This window comes from Schistocerca gregaria, chromosome 2, assembly GCF_023897955.1.
Source record: "Schistocerca gregaria isolate iqSchGreg1 chromosome 2, iqSchGreg1.2, whole genome shotgun sequence".
NCBI lineage: Eukaryota > Metazoa > Arthropoda > Insecta > Orthoptera > Acrididae > Schistocerca > Schistocerca gregaria.
Window position 1 is genome coordinate 251,365,865 of NC_064921.1, and position 19,338 is coordinate 251,385,202.

The following is a 19,338-nucleotide window of genomic DNA, read 5'->3' on the forward strand; positions in this document are numbered from 1 at the left end:
TTATCAAAACCTGTATTCACAAGCTTGCCAGAAGAGCAGCACACATCCAGTGTTTCTCAAAGGTGTAATGAGTATGACCAGAGTTCTCCCTGAAATATAGATTGTTAAATGAAGTATAGACACTTGTAAAACTGTTTAATGATCCATATTGGTAATAAATATTTGTTATCTGAGGATTCATATTCACAGTAAGAGAATGAGTGCCTTACATAGCTGTATAGGGACTTAATCAAAGTGATATTACGTCAAATGTATGGTTATGATTAATGGCTTATAATTCATTGTGGGAATTCTACATGTAGTAAACAAATGAGGTGCAGTTACAGTTGTAGTTGTGCACAATAAAAAATGAAAAAAAGAGCAATAAGCAAAGCTCTCGATAATTTTAGTTAAGAACATTGAAATTAGTTCTGAACTTAAAATGTTGCTTTTATGACTTTTGCAATAGCGATGACATCATATGCCTTAAGGGAGGAATCTGTAGTGTAACATATCACTTTGATGAAGTGACTTGTTACCAAGCATCTACTGAAATGATGTACGATGTTACACAAGTGTCTACTGAAATGACGAATGATGATTGTCATCATAAAAAGTTTACTTAAGTAATGAATAGGTATACCCTGCAGTTTGTAAGCCTTTCTTTATGTATTTAAGTAATGAATTGGTATACCTTGCAGTTCATAAGCTTTTCTTTATGTGCATGTATTCTGGAGTGGTTGGATGCAGTGTATACTGACTGAGATTTGTCAACTCTTAATTTATCAGTCAATACATCTGTGAATTCGCTGTGTAATACACTCAGCCATTTCTTCTGAGGCAGTTGTACATGATCCATCTGTATCTTACTATCAACAACTTCCTTTACCCCAACAAAGACTAATGGAAACTCCATTTGTTTGCAAAATGAAAAGGTGTGATGTTTATTATAAAATTTAATGCAAAATAATCTTCCCTCAACTTGGAAATTAAAACAATACTGTGGATAACATCTGACCATAAAATGAATTCAGTAGACAACCTCTCAGCTACTCATGATGTAATAACCCAGATAAAGTCTTATATAAACTGTTTTACCTTCACCCAACATAACACAGTCAGTGTTATGGAATTAGCCCTGACATAAGACAGAATCTGAGTTCATCTCAGACCACACACATACGGATTGGTGGGATCGGAACCTGCCCTCCCTCAAGACAGTAACAAAACTACCAGTGTCTAAAAGGAAAGTAGCTTGTTATTAATTTCACAGTATCTGAATGGGGTCAGATCCTGCTGATGAGATGTGTCGCTTTTTCCTCACTAGAAGTAGTGACCAACCCACTTCTCTGAGTTGCGACCTTGCGATGACATCACCTTGAATTTCCATTATCCTGTGTGTCTTAAGGACAATCACGTCTACAATGTCTAGTGGCTAGCATTGCTATCTCTGGATCACAGGGTCCTGTTCAATTCCTGGCCTGGTTAGGACTGTTCTCTGCCTGGGGACTGGGTGTTTGTGTTGCCCTCATCATTTCACCATCACTCATGAAAGTGGAAATACTGGACTGTGTAAAGATTAGGAATTTGTATGGGCGCTGGTAACTGCTCAGGTGAGTGCCCCACAAACCAAATATAATTGTTATCAAGATTTTATAGGCACTGTCTTTCAGGCACCCTACACACAGTAGTCACTTCACTCCCGACCCTCCAACAATGACTGACACACTTAACCACTTCAATTTTAAGAGCCAAGCTTTCATGTTCATGATGTTGAGTCACTGTGATTCACGGCCTATTCAGTAGATTAGTTTCCTCTACAATGTTTTACATGACTTCCTGTTGTGTTTAAGAAAGACACAAGGCCTTTACTACAGTTTCTACTGTGTTCATGTATTTGCAAAAGGATTCCCCACCGCCTTCTTTACTTCAGTAATGTTTATCAGTCAGTCACATTTACCTTGGTGAGGATTTCCTATTGGCTAAGATATCTGTGAAAGTCTTAGACTGTTTCCATGGTTTTATTGCTCTAGCCTCTTGCCGAACTAAACTCCCCTTTATTGTGGATTCAATATTCTTGAGCCCAAACATTTGTTTCTGCCCATTGGGTGACACCAAGCAATTACAAAAACAGAACAGTGTCTGGAATTGTATCAACCAATAACATTTAGTCTTGTTTCATAGTTCCCAAAAGTAAATGAGGCAACATTGAAAATTGTTTGTCTCTCTGGCCAGCTGCTAATTCCTGATCCTGACAACAATCACCACCCTACTCCATGTTTAGTACAGCCATATTGCCCTGTATCAAAGCTATTGAGTGTCATGTAACATTAACTTTAGCTGCACAATCTTTGCTTGGTACACCCTACCGCATCACTGCCATGCCCTTACATAGGATCTTCCAAGTTAAACAAATGATTTGTCTAACACGCTACCCTCCTTAACTGGGAATCGAACTTGGCCGAAGTTAATTGAACCACTGTGCTGCCAATACTAGGTTACTTTGGCCCCTAAAAGTTGACCAAACTGATTCTCCCAATACCTGTTGAAGCTGTTGGGTCAGCTTGTTGTGACAGTGCCACGACATTTAACAGTGCCGCCAAGACAGTACGCGCAAACGGTGATAGAGGCGATCAGCAACTCGGCTGGAGCGCCACCTAGCTACGAACGGCACCGGCCGCATGTCACGGCACAGCAATCGAATAAGAGATACTGAGTTGTTATAACGTAACCAGCTATTGTTTCTAAGTGAGTGTGTTTGAATATCCATGCAATTATTGGTGATTAAAGGTTATAACACTTTTTGGCGACGAGGTCGGATATTTTCACTGCGTTGTGGATTTGTGTGTTCGTGACAGGTCAGACATGGAACAGTTTATGCAAGTGCCCATTGAACAACAAACACAGCTGACGGCTGCTATTCAGGCGTTGTCGACGTCGCTTACTCATCATCTGTCTTCCTCTTTTCTGCCTCCATTCCCTCCTTATGACAAGGCCGCTGAAGACTGGGAGGATTATGAGAAGCGTTTGCGGCAACACTTCTTGGCTTTCGGTGTTGTCGACGCTCCTATGTGTAAGTCGTTATTTCTATCTGATTTCCCCACGGATCTATCAGGTGCTATCTCAGTTAGCCCCTCTGTGGGAACCTGCCTCTCTGTCCTTCCAAGAAATGTGTGACTTATTGTCTAACTATTACCAAAACTATTGCCGCCCGCATGGCGTTCTACCGGTGTCGTAAACAGCCCCATCAATCTTACCGGGCTTGGGCGGAGGAACTACACTGTCTGAGTAGGAAATGTCAGTTTGTCACAGACACTCATCATGATTCGTACGCAGATTCAATGGTGAGGGATGCTATTCTACGGCTTACTCCTGATACGCTGCTGGTGCACAAATAGATGGTGTGATGTAGGCACTGTACAGTCAACTTTCGACATGGACAATTTGCCTGTTCCACAGGAGAACGAAGATGTGGCGGCGGTTCACTCGCGTAAACGATGTCGCGTTGGGCCGCAACGCTCGCAGTGAAAACAGCAACCACATTTTGCACTTCCTTCTTGTCCACGTTGTTTCGTACAGCATGACTGGGCCGCGTGTCCAAAACATTGGGCCACGTGTAATTCATGTAGGAAAATAGGCCACATTGCTTCTGTGTGTCAGTCCCCTAAAGTTCCTGTCGATGAGGACGAAGCATTGGACATGGATGTTAACTGTGTGCTTTCTCAAACAAATAAGTTGTTTGTTACTGTTCGTGTTCTGGATAAAGACATTCGCATGCAAGTGGACACTGGCTCTGCAGTAACTCTCATTAATTCTCTCACGTATTTGGAGTTGGGCTCCCCTCCCTTGTCTCCAGTTACGCGAAATCTGAGAACTTATAATAAACAGAAAATTCCTATCATTGGCCTTTAATGCTTCCACTGCCTACAAGTCTGTGTTGTCAGGCCCCTCACGTTTTATGTGGTGGATCATGCGGGCACTGAAAACCTGTTCGGTTATGATGCTTTCCAGTTGGTCGGGTTCTCCATTGATGATGATGTGCACCTCATATCTGAAGATATTCCGTATCAGCAGCTGGATGGATTGTGTTCTGAATTTTCGTCCGTGTTATCTGCTGGTCTGGGTTGTGCCAAGGATTTTGAAGCCCACATTACTCTTAAAACTACAGCTCGCCCTAAGATCTACGGGCACGCCCTATTCCGGTGGCGTTGCGTGCACCTGTAAAGGCTGAGATAGACAGGTTAACAGCTTCAGTGTTTCTCCTTCCTGTTACCTCCAGTGAATGGGCATTGCCAATCGTGGTGGTTTCTAAACCAAATGGGAGTCTGTGATTGTGTGGTGATTTTAAAGCCACTGTCAACGCTCAGAGCCTCATTGACACTTATCCTTTTCCCCGTCCTGAGGAGTTATTTACCAAGCTCGCTTAGGGCCAGTTCTTTTCCAAACTTGACTTATCGGAGGTGTGCCATCAGTTGCCATTGGATGCTTCTTCCAAGAAATTTCTCGTCATCAACACTCCTTGTAGGTTGTATTAGTACCAGCGGTTACCATTTGGCATCACTAGCGCGCCGGCCATTTTTCAGCGGTTCACTATGAGATTCACTATCACCCCACGGCCCAGCACGACGCTGACGCATTGTCGTGATTGCCAATGGGCCCTGACCTGGTTTTCGATCGTGATGAGCTACTGTGTTTCCACATTGATGAGGAAGAACGTCGTGCGGTCAAGGGTTTTCCACTTACAGGTTCGCAGGTCGCGTCAGCTACTGTACGAGACCCGGTCCTGCATCAGGTGATCGGTTTTGTTCAACGGGGTTGGCCGGACAGGACCAAGGGCCGGGCATCAGATCCCCTTCGCAACTATATCAGATCCCCTTCGCAACTACCATGCCTTGCGCCTTCGTCTGTCTGTTCGTGATGGTGGTGTTCTTCTGGCCACGGATGGCGCATCTCCACGGGCCGTGGTGCCAGCCTCTCTTCGCAAAGATGTTAGTAAACTGTTGCATGAAGGCCATTGGGGTATTTCTCGGACTAAGTCCCTGGCTCGCAGGCACGTTTATTGGCCCGGTATTGATTCGGACATCGCCCACATGATTGCTGCGTGTGGTCAGTGTGCTCAACAACTGGCTGCACCTCGTACAACGCTCTCTCCGTGGCCTGATCCGGCGCAGCCATGGGAACGGGTGCACGCTGACTTTGCCGGCCCCTTCCTCGGTACTTATTGGCTACTGTTGATTGACGCCTTCTTGAGGTTTCCGTTTGTTGTTCGATGTCCGTCGCCCACCAATGCGGCGACGATGCTGGCGTTGTCCAAAATCTTCGCGCTAGAAGGTCTTCCATCCACGATCGTCACGGACAATGGCCCTCAGTTCTCTTCGCAGGCCTTCCGTGATTTTTGTACTGCACAAGGGATTCATCATGTTACAGCACCGCCCTTCCATCCACAATCGAATGGGGAGGTCGAGCGCCTTGTCCGCACTTTCAAAAGCCAGATGAAAAAATTCCTTAGTGATTTTTCCACAGATGATGCTCTGCTGCAATTTCTGAGTTCTTATCGCTTCATGCCTCTGGGTGATCGGAGCCCTGCTGAACTCATGCGTGGCCGCAATTTGCACATCTACTAAACCTGCTTCACCCTGTCAGGCCTTGTGCTGTGTCCCCTAGTGCGGGAAAATACTCAGTGGGCGCCGATGTGTGGGCAGCACGACCAGATGCGCCCGCAAGTGGTGGCCACGCCGGTGCCACCACCCCTTCCTTCGCCTCCACCAGCCCGAGAAGCCAGTCCTGTCGTTACTGCCGATCTACCGTACGTGTTGATGCAGCCGACGTCGCTACCGCTTACGAGTACGCTGGGACCGGCCCCAGTCGCGACACTGCCTTCTCCGGGACCCATCTCGCTGGAGCACACCCCCAGGTACACGACACCTATGGATGCTGCTCTGGAGTTTTCACCCATCATCTCGTCCAGGAGGCACGTTCCATGCACGAGCTACCGTCCTGGACATTTTTGACCATACTCTCGTGTCTCTCCGTGGGATCTTCTCGGGGCCTCACAAGAGGCCATGGATGTCTCCGCACTGTCCATGTCTCCAAGGAAGTGAGTTGTTTTTTTTTTTCACGGGGGGGAAAAGTGTTGTGACAGTGCCACGACATTTAACAGCGCCGCCACGACAGTACACGCAAACGGCGATAGAGGCGCTCCGTAACTCGGCTGAGTGCAGGAGCGCCACCTAGCTACGAACGGCGCCGGCCGCATGTCACAGCACAGCAGTTGAATAAGAGAAACTGAGTTGTTATACAGCTCAGGAACTGTAGCTGCCATGACCTGCTTACGCATGGTGGCTCCCTGATGTTCCTTCGCCACCTCATCCTAGACATCACTAACAGCCTTAGTTGTAACAGCACAGGAGTAGAAAGATACAAATTCTCACCACTTTATTCTACACAATAGCTGAAACACACAAGCATGCTCAGCTACTGAAATGTTGATTTTAGCAGCAGCAATAGAATGGGGAATGGAACTGATAGGGAGTTGTGAGGGTTTAAATATAATTTAACATTCACACTATTTTACTATCAAGTCAAGCAGTTCCAAAAGATTTATGTCAAAGTGATCACATTAGTCATAAGAACCTTTACTGGCTCCCTTTAATTAAATTCTCAGCTCGATTGTGCAGAAGTTCTGAACAATTGTTACAGAACGCAAGGACCTTGGTGCTCGGTTCCTATTTCAGCTAGGAACATGGGGTGAAAAGTTTTAGGTCTAGCCTAGACCAGTGGCCATTTGTGCAGATATTCAAACATCTATCTTACTGTAGCTGTGTTACAATATAATAATCAGTATTTAAATGATGAACAGGAGCTGTGCCCAGGCAAATTTGTTAATTGATCAATTCCTTTTGCAAAAGATTTTAATTGGGCTGAAATTGATGCTCAGCCAACAGAACCAATTTGGATTTTAGGTGCAAAACCAGCACACTTAAATAACTCTGGACTGGAGCAAGACTGATGGTTCAAATTTGGCCCACCAGTGAATCAGATCTAGGTCTAAGATAAGTTTTAATCTTGCTTTGTTTGGATTTCACAAGCAAAAAATATGTTTTTTTGGGAGATAAATGAAATTTTGTATCCAATAATCTTTATCCATTGTCAAGATACAATGTTTTAAAGTCGAGCTAAATCTAGCATGTAAAATTCTTTCTTTCATGAATAGAGTGTGCAGAAACAGTTTAAAATTGAAATAATGTATTCTTACAATATAACTGAAAACCCACTTTCATAACTCTAGCTGCATTCATATTTTACATGCAAAAGACATATTTTTGTGAGTTGTTTTGCATGTGGCACTTCTTACTTTCAAATTTTGCTGACTTCTTCAAATTTTGTTAGGAGGTAGACAAATACATGTGATTAATGGTCGTATTGTTTTGTGAAAGCTGTATCTGTGGTCACGATGTAGCTGTCTAAAGCTGTACGAAAGATTCGTGTAAAATACAATTTTATGCAAATTGTACATTCTGAAATGGTTTAAGTGATACAGATCATGATGAAAAATATGTTCTTACAGTAATTATAAGAAGCATTTGCAAAATCTTTTATCATTCAGGTTTCATGTGTGAAAAATTGTGTTTGCACATGAGACTGTGTTTCGTAGAAATGTGTTGCATTTAAGCACTGTATTTGGATATGGTTAAAAAAACTGATTATTAAAGTTGATTACCCCTCATTTGTTAATACATTACAGATTTTATTACCCAGGGCTTAAGATCATTGAAAAATCTTTGGACTTACAAAACAATGTATGACCAAGCCATAATTATGCCCAGCCCCGTACAAAATTATATACTGTTGGACCAAGCATTTAAATCTTTGTCAGTGACCATACAGAAAATTAAACTAACTAGAAAATTGATATAAAAATAATTGTCAGAAAATAGGTCACTTTATTTTTAACCAATAGAAAATGTTTTACTGCATGTTCTTCAAAAACTACTATGCTGTCTTGTAGAAATTTATTTTTGGACAAAACAAGCTAAGTTCATCAGTTTTATACAGAATTGAAAAGTTGATAGAATTTTGTTGTACAGTTGTTCTGTTTATTTCAGCCAATCATACTCAAACTTTATTCAGATTGGTTTTTGCAATGTTTCCTGCGTAATTATTCATGTGAGTTTTTCTAGTGGTGGTTCCTTGATTTTAAATTTTAAGATACGAGTTAATGACAAGATCTATACTTTTCAATAGTTTATTATTTGTTGTTTGAATTGTTCTACGATATAGTAAGCTTTTAAGTAGATGAATCTGTGTAATGTGGTCGTACCATAAGTTTATCTACATAATGTAAACTATTTACTCCATTAGTATCATAAACTTCTAAGAGTATTTAATATTTTGTTTGGTATTATATTTATGTTTGCTGTTATACTGTCCTCTGTATTAAGTATTTTTAGTTATTTTTCATATGTGTGCATACACAGTCTCACATGTATGTGAATAAAATGTGTCTTAACTATCAAACAAAACCAGTAAAAAAACAGAACAAATTAAACAAAATTAAAAATATAAAACAAAATAATAAAAAAGAGAAAAAATCTAAGTAAACGAAAAGCCTACCTTAGCCATGTGACCTTGACATGGCGGTGAGGCTTTTGTGCTCTGAGGACATAATAGGCTAGACATAACAGGCTATACCGGACAGGTTCAACCATACCAGGAATGTAACCATAGAGGATCCAGATTAACAATGCCCACCTCCAGCAACACAGTTTGAAAGACAATAAAAAAACCTTTACTGTAACAGTCATTGCCAAAGTCAACATAAATCTATGTTAATTGCCAGGCCATCATGGTTTAATGTCAGAATTATGGTAGAGTAAAAGTGGGAAACCAGAATGAAAAATGTGCCCATCACAGCACAAAAAAGGGCCAATATGCCCTGGGCAGAGTTAGAGATGAAACAGTAGGGAACTTGCTTTTTGACTTATCTGGCTGCTCCAAAGACATTTAAATCAAAACATATTGACGTATTTGCTCTTGTTGACAAGTTGACCCTACTTTCCCAGTCCAGTGAGCTCTCTTAGCTGCAAGGTGTTAAGGCATACTTGCATCTTGCAATTTATAGGCTGAAGTCCCTGATCCTGTGGCCAAAATCCAGAAGATTTGCCCATATGGCTGAAGAGCATACATGAGAGCATACATTTAATAGCCCAAAAAGTTTTTCTGGGAGTGGATTTGTTACTGTTTAAAACAGTTTTTTAATTTCAGGGTGGAGGGTTGATTTTTTTCCCCCCAAGGACACCATTTCTCCCCCAAACCCATTCCCTGTTACATGTATGGTGAAGGATGTAAGAGCAAATAATACACAAATGTATGTGCTTGTAGAGAGTGGGATGCATATAGAGTAGGAAATATCCAATAGTAGGGCTGCATCTATAATAATAAGAATCACAGTGTGTGACTTCATGCATCCTAAACTTTAATGACACGTTGTGTATATTGTACAACATGACAGATGCCATGTTGAGTGACAAGATTGCTTGAATGTGTCCTGTTACATGACATGACATCATGTATCATGTTATTTTACATGACATGATGCATTATATTACACATGGGAACTAAAAATAACGAGTAAAAAAATGTGATATGTTAAGCTGTTTTGATTGAAATGTCTTTGAAGCAGCCAGGTAAATTGAAAAGTTAGTACCCTTCTTTTATATTGCTTACTCTGCACAGAACACATTCTCGTTGATTCCTACAACTTAATTAACAGTAGACTTATTAAACTGCACTTCAAATGTTCCATTACAAAAATTCCACAGAGTAACTGAGCTCTAGTGTGAATATCTCAAAGTCATCATAAAGGAAGGGGGCAGGGGGAATGAAAGCATTAACATTAACAGGAAACCCACACCACACTCATGATTTAAAATACATAACATTGCTGGGTAGTACATCTGAGCATTTTAGTGTCCAAACAACAAATCAGAGGCCTATCAAATATGATGGTGCCACTTGGGAGAGCCCTGCATATGGGACACACAGCACAAGGTGCAATCTCTGTCCATGCACTTCAAGCACAGACTTCAGTCCCTGGTGCAGCCATCTGTGTGTTGTCATACATTTCAGCCACCAGTGGTCTTCCTCAGCACGTGCTCCATGCCCTACCTGTTCTGCTCCTCCCTGCCAGACTGCACTTAGTAGCCACAGTTACACTTTTGTCAAAACCAGTGGCAGCAGGTTCCTTAGATCCTTGTGCCCTCTCTGCTGCAGCTTTCACCTGCTCAGTGGAGTGGAACATCAACTGTGCCATGAAGTCATAGCATATTGCTATAAAAAGTTGTATTGGTGTAACTCAATTAATTATGAATGTTGCTCTCAGAATTATGTTCGCATGTAAAAATAATACTTACTTCTCACAAATAATTCAGTTGGTATTTTTGCATTTTTAAGGTACAGCTATATTAATACGTTTATATTGAAACTGAAATATAAAAATAGTAAATCCCCCATATCAAGATAGACAGTGTTGATCAGAGCTGAAGTAATAACTTACTGTTGAAAGCAGAAATGTACTGACAGTGCATGCAAGTACATTGCACTATCCACTGTTGTTATACATTTTTCATACCATTTAAAAGCTGTACAAGCTACAGGAGGAGAGGACACGAGGATGCGAAGTATATTTGGCCACTAGCTTTTTACCTGCAGCTTCAGCCAGATAAGTGTATGTTATTTATATTGCTCACATCTCCTCCTTCCTGCTTTTTCTGTCCTCCTCCTCCTTCCCCTTCTCTCTGTCTGTATCCTCCCTGTCTCTTCCACCTCCTCCTTTCCTCTTTCTCTGCTCAACTCTTTAATGCCTGGAACGCATTCTGTTACTACCTGCACAACACGCCAGTCTTGCAGGGCAGCCAGGATGTCAGGCATTACCAAATCTTTACACACCCACTCCTACCCCTGTGGGGGCTGTGTGGTTCTCAGTCCCGCAGTAATTCATTCCAGACAATAAGTAGTAAGTGCATCAAGTCAGGTTGAAATCGATTTGGTGATTTAGGAGTATATGTGGAACACACATCCATCTTCATAATCCGTGTGACTTCTATAGATCATCATTTTATTAACAACTGCAAGTTTTGTGCTCAATATAAATGTTTTTAAGCTTTTGATGTTAACAAAGCTATGAGTACAGTATCCAGCGCAATAAGCAAAATAGGGCTTTTTATTTTGAGAATCCTCGTTAGGAGGAGCTAAATGTTCATGTAAATATTTCCTTGCGAATCATTGCACCCATGTCATATAGCTACTTGTGTGTTTTGTGTGTATGTAAAAGAGGGAAAATCTTTATTTTCTTACTTTTACTGAAATAATTTATGACACTCAGCTGCTAATATAAGAAATCCATAACGGGGCGAACATTTACTTAAACAAAGCATATGATGTAATTTGTAAATAAAACCATAATTAAGATACACAAGAGCAGCAACAATCAAAAGAGAGAGAATCTGCAAATAGTGAGTAAGAAGTCCTTGAAAAGAAAAGAAAATGACAATTGTGTGAAAATCGAAGAGAGACGTCATGGACGTCGAAGACCCCTAGAGGTCTCTGCAGCATCGCGCCGTAAGCCGTGGTGGCGGGCGCCTCCTGGCACACATTTAGTGTGAAGGCGCCACAGTGGAACACGTGATCCAAGCGGTCCCCCCGATTGTGTATTTAAGTGCCTGCCTTTCACTCAGCCAGTGAGTCTAATCGTTGCGTGCATCTTGACATATCGCCTCGACGACAGACAGTGTGTTTACCGTTCATTGTTTTCATTACTAGTGGACATCTTGGATTCATTTGGTTCTCTCTTTCACCCTGTTGCTTCTTGCATGTTATCATTGTAAGGTCTCTTTCGATCGTCCGTCGTTTTGTGTCCGTCCATTCTGTTCGTTTGTTTGTTCGTGGGCCGCTCTTCGTTTAGTCCAGACTCGCTTTCTCAGCCACCCTGCGACCATTCCTGTCACGGTTACAACAGAAAATACATGTGAAATGACCACTTGTTACAGTGTGAAGTACTGGTGGTGATAAGAATAACCCGAAACATCACACCATCTGCTTGTTTATGCAGTCACCAGGTTCACAACTTCTGTGTTGCTGGACAGTTGTTAGACTGTCTCATTTAATATTCTTCCTGTGTCCATTTGCCCAGGCTAAGACCTTTGCACAAAATAATCTTCCAGTGGGCAGCAGTATGTCAGGGGGACATAAGAGAGGTATTTCACTGTGAATAAGAGGTCATTTTGGAGAAATTCTACTTAAGCACTGGAGGAGTAGTTGGTACTGTTGCTACATACTAATTGAGACAGTATTACAGAGATGTACTGGTCATTTGCAGATTTATTTTGGCCCATGATGCCAAGCAGCATATCAGGCATGTTTTGATGTGGTCAGTCATAGCAGTTATAGTTACCTTGTGTTAACAACATTTATCTTCATTCTCAGACAAATCTTTAGTGAATGACATGAAAAGAAAATTTGTTCAGGAACTACATAGATGATTTGTTATTGCACACTCTCTCCTAGGATGCAACACATTATGCTTAGTGCGGGCTACTGCACACTGGCTAGAGAACTCCCACAAACAACACAGTTGAGACTAATATTTACACTTCAGCATTGAAATGTATTCTGAGTATAATATGATGTATATGCTTATTGTGATGTTCACCAATTTCATAGTATTATTGAAGTAAATGATAGTCATGCAGAGGTAAAGAAGCTAGAATGAGATAGATAAGTGTTGGGAGCTGCACATCTACAGTGTGGTGATCACAACCGCCACCACCCTCCAAATTGTACAAGCACTTTTAGAAAAGCTTTGTACAAAGCTTAATGTTTCATGGGGATTCGTAACAATGGCTCACCCTAGCAAACCAGTATGTCTTGATTAGATTGATGGAAAGATAATAGTATTATTGAAACTAGATGTGAGTAAATAAAGTCATATTACAGGTTCTTGGCAGTAATATTCTTTTTTTTTTTATTTTTCAAGTTCAGTAATCTATGTTATGATGCTAATGGTGGCCTCCTTTTCTCTATGTGCAGGAATGCCTCATCTGAAAGCCGTAAAGTTGTCAAATGGAATGCAGAAGATACATTTCAGTGGCTTCGACGAACTGTTGGTGCCACCTATGACGACTTCCAGGACAGGCTGGCACATTTGAAGGTAACCCCCCCCCCCCCTATCTCTCTCTCTCTCTCTCTCTCTCTCTCTCTCTCTCTCTCTCTCTCTCTGTGTGTGTTATTCCCCTTTTCCTCATTCTGTGAAATTAATGATAGATACACTCCGCAGCTCATTATAAGAAATGTAACTGTGTTGCTTTTTTGCATGTTGTTGCAGCGGCAATGTCAGCCACATCTTACAGAAGCCGTGAAATCATCAGTTGAGGGGATCTGTTTGAAAATATATCACTTATCCGTAGAATATGCCAAGAAAGTGAAGGACAAGCACATTGAAATTCTTAAAGAACATGGAATATCTGGTGAGTATTGAGTTAAAACATTTAGTGACTGTAATTGACCACATATTGAGAACAGTTTGATATTGAAATTAAAGCTGCTGACTTGTCATCCATGCACAGCAAATGTCTGGTTACTTGTCAATAAGTTCCAAAGACCTGAAAAGATTGCTGTGGAATTATGCTCTTAGAGGTGTCCTGTACTAAACGAGACTGCTCAGCAAATCAGAGAAACAATCAAAAACTTGAATGCATCAAATTGTTGTTTAAGCAACAAAGTAGATGTGTCAGAATCAAATATTTTTAAAGTTGTATACTTCACACTAAAGAAAGCAGTGTTCCACATTCAGGAGCCTCTTTATTTACACCACGAAGATTATGCAGCCCGCCAAATTACACGTTGATTTTGTAGAAACTGGACACAATGAGCATCTCTAGGATCACATTTTGCTGCTGATGAGGCCACATTCCACATCTGTGGAAAAGTAAAAGACCAGGTAATGAGCCAAATGTTCCACAGGCCATTTGTACAATAAATTGTGATGGTATGTAACGAGTCAAAGAGACACACCAGAAGTGACTGTGGCTTGGATTCACAAAGACTTCAGTCTGTGGATCCATCATTTTCACAGAAGAGAGAATTTGAGGAAACATTTCCATTGATATGCTGGAGCAATAGTTAGCAAGAAGGCATTGTTGTCTTCCAACAGCATGGAGCACCCCCTCATTTTTGCTCTCATAATAAGCGAATGCCTAAATCATAGATACACCAACTGATGGACAAGCAGAGGTTCAACAAGATTGCACATTTGGATTTCTTCCTTGGAGGTACATAAAGCTAAGTGGTGTATAAAAAAGGTAAGGGATTCTAGGCTCTAAGATCTCCAATCTGGGTTATAGCATTCACTATTTCATAAGATGTATGTTTCAGAATGTATCCAGGTATGCTCTTCCAACAATGGGGGCAATGCTTTGAAATGGATGGAGGCCATGTTGAAATGTGACAAAAATGTATACATAAATTGACAATAAACAAACACGCATTGTATAAATACACCTGCTATTTCATAGAAATGGACTAAGAATTTATAGTCACCCTATTTTTTGAAGAGAACTGATTTTTATCTGCTACAGCAATACTTTTAATTTTGCACATCTGCGAATGCAATGTTGACATTTGTTGCATACGACTTGAGGCACAATATGATGGTCTCATTTCGTGTATTGGAAATGCTGTACTCACACCATTCTTGACAGTTTCATTTGAAACTAGCACTGAAACAGTTCACAAATTACAGTCAGTCGTCTGTGTCTAAGAAGAACAGTCATTTTCAGTACTAAATTTTCTTGTGTACTTGAAACAGGTTATTGCAATCCCAATTTAAATATAGATGTCACTCTCATTTATTTGAACTAGATGAATTGAACAAATGTTTTGTTAACAGAAAATATTGCAAGGGAAAGTAGTGACATGATCTAAGTTGTGGCTGGCTGCAATCTCTTGTCTGCCGCATTGTAGTTTTCCCATAATAACTTCCAAGCTTCAAACAGTAGTATTTTTTGTGATAAATGCTTTACTTCCAATGGTTGAGACTCTCCTAGACTTCATATTAATATACTGCATTTAATGTGTATTTTTCACAGTTAAGAAATAAATATATAAGAAAAGCCTGTACATAGGATTTGGCAAGAGGGCATTTTTGCACAGCACTGTGTGTGTCGCATTACTGTACTTTTCAAATAACTGTAGCATATTTTGCAAGCCCATCTGAGATAATCATGTTTAAAACTGTTCAAGGTGTTGTTTCTTATGTGACAGCTATTTGTAGTCATAAGTAATATTCATGGAGAGAGAAAAAACACCAACATTAAGTCGAAGAAAAAGAAAAAAAATTCTTGGTTAAAAGTGTACTTGGAGATGGAAGGAAAGATAGCATTTAGAAATGCAATAGTGGGTAAGAAAAATTACTTACAACCACCAACTATATAACAGAAGATGGAATTTAAACTGTTAAGTTTCAAATAATGTTCAGCATCCATCTTGATTCTGGCAGACAAAGAAGACATCTTAACTCCATTGTCACAGGTGTTATTGAAAATAATAGACTATATGTTAAAATTCAGGGCAAAGTAATAAACATTTTTTCCTCAAAAAAATTGTGGCCTGACATAAGAGCCACTAAAGATGGTGCCTTGCAAATAATATATTAAAATGCTGTAATCGCTGGACCAGTTTTTATACCGGCTGGTTATAACTAAACTTTCCCTATTTGGCACGTTATATCATGGAAAATAATTACCGTTTGAATGCCAAACTTGGTAGCATTAATTTCAAGGACATGGGGAAGAGAAATAATGCAGAATCAATTTAACTGAAACACTTTTGATTGTGCTACTATGGTGCATCATACCATTACATACCGGTACTATTACTTCTACAAAAGGTGCACGCTATGGCACCCATTGGTGTCCAGAAGAGTCTGAAAGTGCAGGATTGCATTTTGATAACAGAACGAAGCATGTCCATAGGTATGCTGGCTACCTCTCTTGATATGCTGGGCTTCAGATCAGCACATGTGTGAATGTTCACCTGGTAAACCCTGTCCTTGAGGTAACCCCACAACCAGAAATCAAGGGAGTGAGATCAGGTGATCATGCCGGCCAAGCATTTAGAACCGATCAGCTGATAATTTTGATTGTTTCCAAATGTGTTTCGGAGAAGTAGCTGAACTTCACAAGCAATGTAAGGGGGGCCCCATCTTGCATGAAAACTGTTGAGTTCAATGTATCTCTCTCCTGTAGGGTGTTTATGAAATGCTTACAAAGCATATCGCAGTAACACTGCATGTCTTTGGTCCATGAGCACCAGTCTGTTCAAAAACCAATGGGCTAATGATGAATGCAGCTGTGAAGCCACACCATACGGTGACACGTTCACCATACAGAGGACTTCATACACAGTGACTGGAGGTGAAGATCCCCACACTCAGCAATTCTGTGGTGCAACCAGTCATCAGCCTCTTCTCAGAGCGACGCCCAGTTCTCCAGTTGATTCGAACTACTTCATCATACTCCACACAGCAGGTGGAGAAAGAAGACCCTTCCATAATCGTTTCAGCCAGCTATATTCTTGAAGTGCAGCTGCAGCATTACAATTATTTTGATAATAGAGTTTCGCCAGTAATGCCCTGCTCCTTTTGTCCAACCTTATGTTGACACGTCAACAAGTGCACTGTGCTGGTCAGATGTGTGAGACTATGAATCATGGTGACTGATCACAATAGTTGGAATGCTGTGACGTGTGGAACTACTGAATTGGGGTGTTGTGGTTCCAGATTGTAAACACCCCAATTCAGTATTTCCTCCAAACCTCTCTCCCAATCCGAAACCTCTGTCCTATCCAAAGGCCTCACCTTCAGCCCCACTCCCAGGTTCAACCAAACTGCCCTTGTCAAAGATTTACTGTCCTACACTCATAGTCTCTGCTGGAAATATCACTTTGCCACGAAGAAAAATAATCCTGATCCCACTCCTAATGATCCAACTCCCCAAGACACTATCCAAATTGAACCCTGCCTGGAACAGTTTCATCCTCCATCACAGCGGGACCCACCTCCTCTTCCTCAAAATCACCCTCTCCAAACCTTCCAGGAATTTCTCACTTCCAGCCTTGCCTCTCAATCTTCCTTGAAAAATCTTAATCCTACTCCCAACATCACCACAGTCGAAGCCCAGGCTATCCGTGATCTGAGAGCTGACCGATCCATCATCATTCTTCTGGCTGACAAGGGTTGCACGACCGTGGTACTTGATCGTCGGGAGTATGTGACTGAGGGACTGCGTCAGCTTTCAGACAACTCTACATACAAAGTTTGCCAAGGTAATCCCATTCCTGATGTCCAGGCTGAGCTTCAAGGAATCCTCAGAACCTAAAATTCACAAACCCAAACATCCTGGCCGCCCCATTGTAGCTGGTTACCAAGCCCCCACAGAACATATCTCTGCCTACGTAGATCAACACCTTCAACCCATTACATGCAGTCTCCCATCCTTCATCAAAGACACCAACCACTTTCTGGAACGCCTGGAATCCGTACCCAGTCTGTTAACACCGGAAACCATCCTTGTAACCATTGATGCCACTTCCCTATACACAAATATCCCGCACATCCAGGGCCTCGCTGCAATGGAGCACTTCCTTTCACGCCGATCACCTGCCACCCTACCCAAAACCTCTTTCCTCGTCACCTTAGCCAGCTTCATCCTGACCCACAATTTCTTCACTTTTGAAGGCCAGACATACCAACAATTAAAGGAAACAGCCATGGGTACCAGGATGGCCCCCTCGTATGCCAACCTATTTATGGGTCTTAGAGGAAGCCTTCTTGGTTACCCAAGCCTGCCAACCCAAAGTTTGGTACAGATTTATTGATGACATCTTCATGATCTGGACTCACAGTGAAGAACAACTCCAGAATTTCCTCTCCAACCTCAACTCCTTTGGTTCCATCAGATTCACCTGGTCCTACTCCAAATCCCATGCCACTTTCCTTGACGTTGACCTCCATCTGTCCAATGGCCAGGTTCACACATCCGTCCACATCAAACCCACCAACAAGCAACAGTACCTCCATTATGAGAGCTGCCACCCATTCCATATCAACGGTCCCTTCCCTACAGCCTAGGCCTTCGTGGCAAACGAATTTGCTCCAGTCTTGAATCCCTGGACCATTACACCAACAACCTGAAAACAACTTTCGCATCCCGCAACTACCCTCCCGACCTGGTACAGAAGCAGATAACCAGAGCCACTTCCTCATCCCCTCAAACCCAGAACCTCTCACAGAAGTACCCCAAAAGTGCCCCACTTGTGACAGGATACTTCCCGGGACTGGATCAGACTCTGAATGTGGCTCTCCAGCAGGGATACGACTTCCTAAAATCCTGCCCCGAAATGAGATCCATCCTTCATGAAATCCTCCCCACTCCACCAAGAGTGTCTTTCCGCCGTCCACCTAACCTTCGTAACTTCTTGGTTCATCCCTATGAAATCCACAAAGCACCTTCCCTACCCTCTGGCTCCTACCCTTGCAACCGCTCCCGGTGTAAAACCTGTCCTATGCACCCTCCCACCACCACCTACTCCAGTCCTGTAACCCGGAAGGTGTACACGATCAAAGGCAGAGCCACATGTGAAAGCACCCACATGATTTACCAGCTGACCTGCCTACACTGTGACGCTTTCTATGTGGGAATGACCAGCAACAAACTGTCCATTCACATGAATGGACACAGGCAGACAGTGTTTGTTGGTAATGAGGATAACCCTGTGGCTAAACATGCCTTGGTGCACAGCCAGCACATCTTGGCACAGTGTTACACCGTCCGAGTTATCTGGATACTTCCCACCAACACCAACCTATCCGAACTCCGGAGATGGGAACTTGCCCTTCAATATATCCTCTCTTCTCGTTATCCACCAGGCCTCAACCTCCGCTAATTTCAAGTTGCCGCCACTCATACCTCACCTGTCATTCAACATCATCTTTACCTCCACACTTCCGCCTTGACTTACATCTCTGCCCATACTCTTTGCCTTTAAATATGTCTGCTTGTGTGTATATATATATATATATATATATATATATATATATATATATATATCTGTGTGTGTGTGTGTGTGTGTGTGTGTGTGTGTGTGTGTGTGTGTGGGCGCGCGCGCGATTATATACCTATCCTTTTTTCCCCCTAAGGTAAGTCTTTCCGCTCTCGGGATTGGAATGACTCCTTACCCTCTCCCTTAAAACCCACATCCTTTCGTCTTTCCCTCTCCTTCCCTCTTTCCTGAAGAAGCAACCGT

The 19,338-nt window shown here is 41.9% G+C and overlaps 1 protein-coding gene across 1 annotated transcript in view; it reads left to right on the forward strand.

The window, feature by feature from the left end:
- Positions 1–19,338, forward strand: part of LOC126336794 (mRNA (2'-O-methyladenosine-N(6)-)-methyltransferase) — a 144,678-nt gene that overhangs the window by 61,011 nt on the left and 64,329 nt on the right. Inside the window, exons 7-8 of the mRNA XM_050000818.1 lie at positions 13,066–13,186; positions 13,361–13,502. Of these exons, the coding sequence (XP_049856775.1) occupies positions 13,066–13,186; positions 13,361–13,502 (263 nt within the window). The remainder of the gene's footprint in view (positions 1–13,065; positions 13,187–13,360; positions 13,503–19,338) is intronic.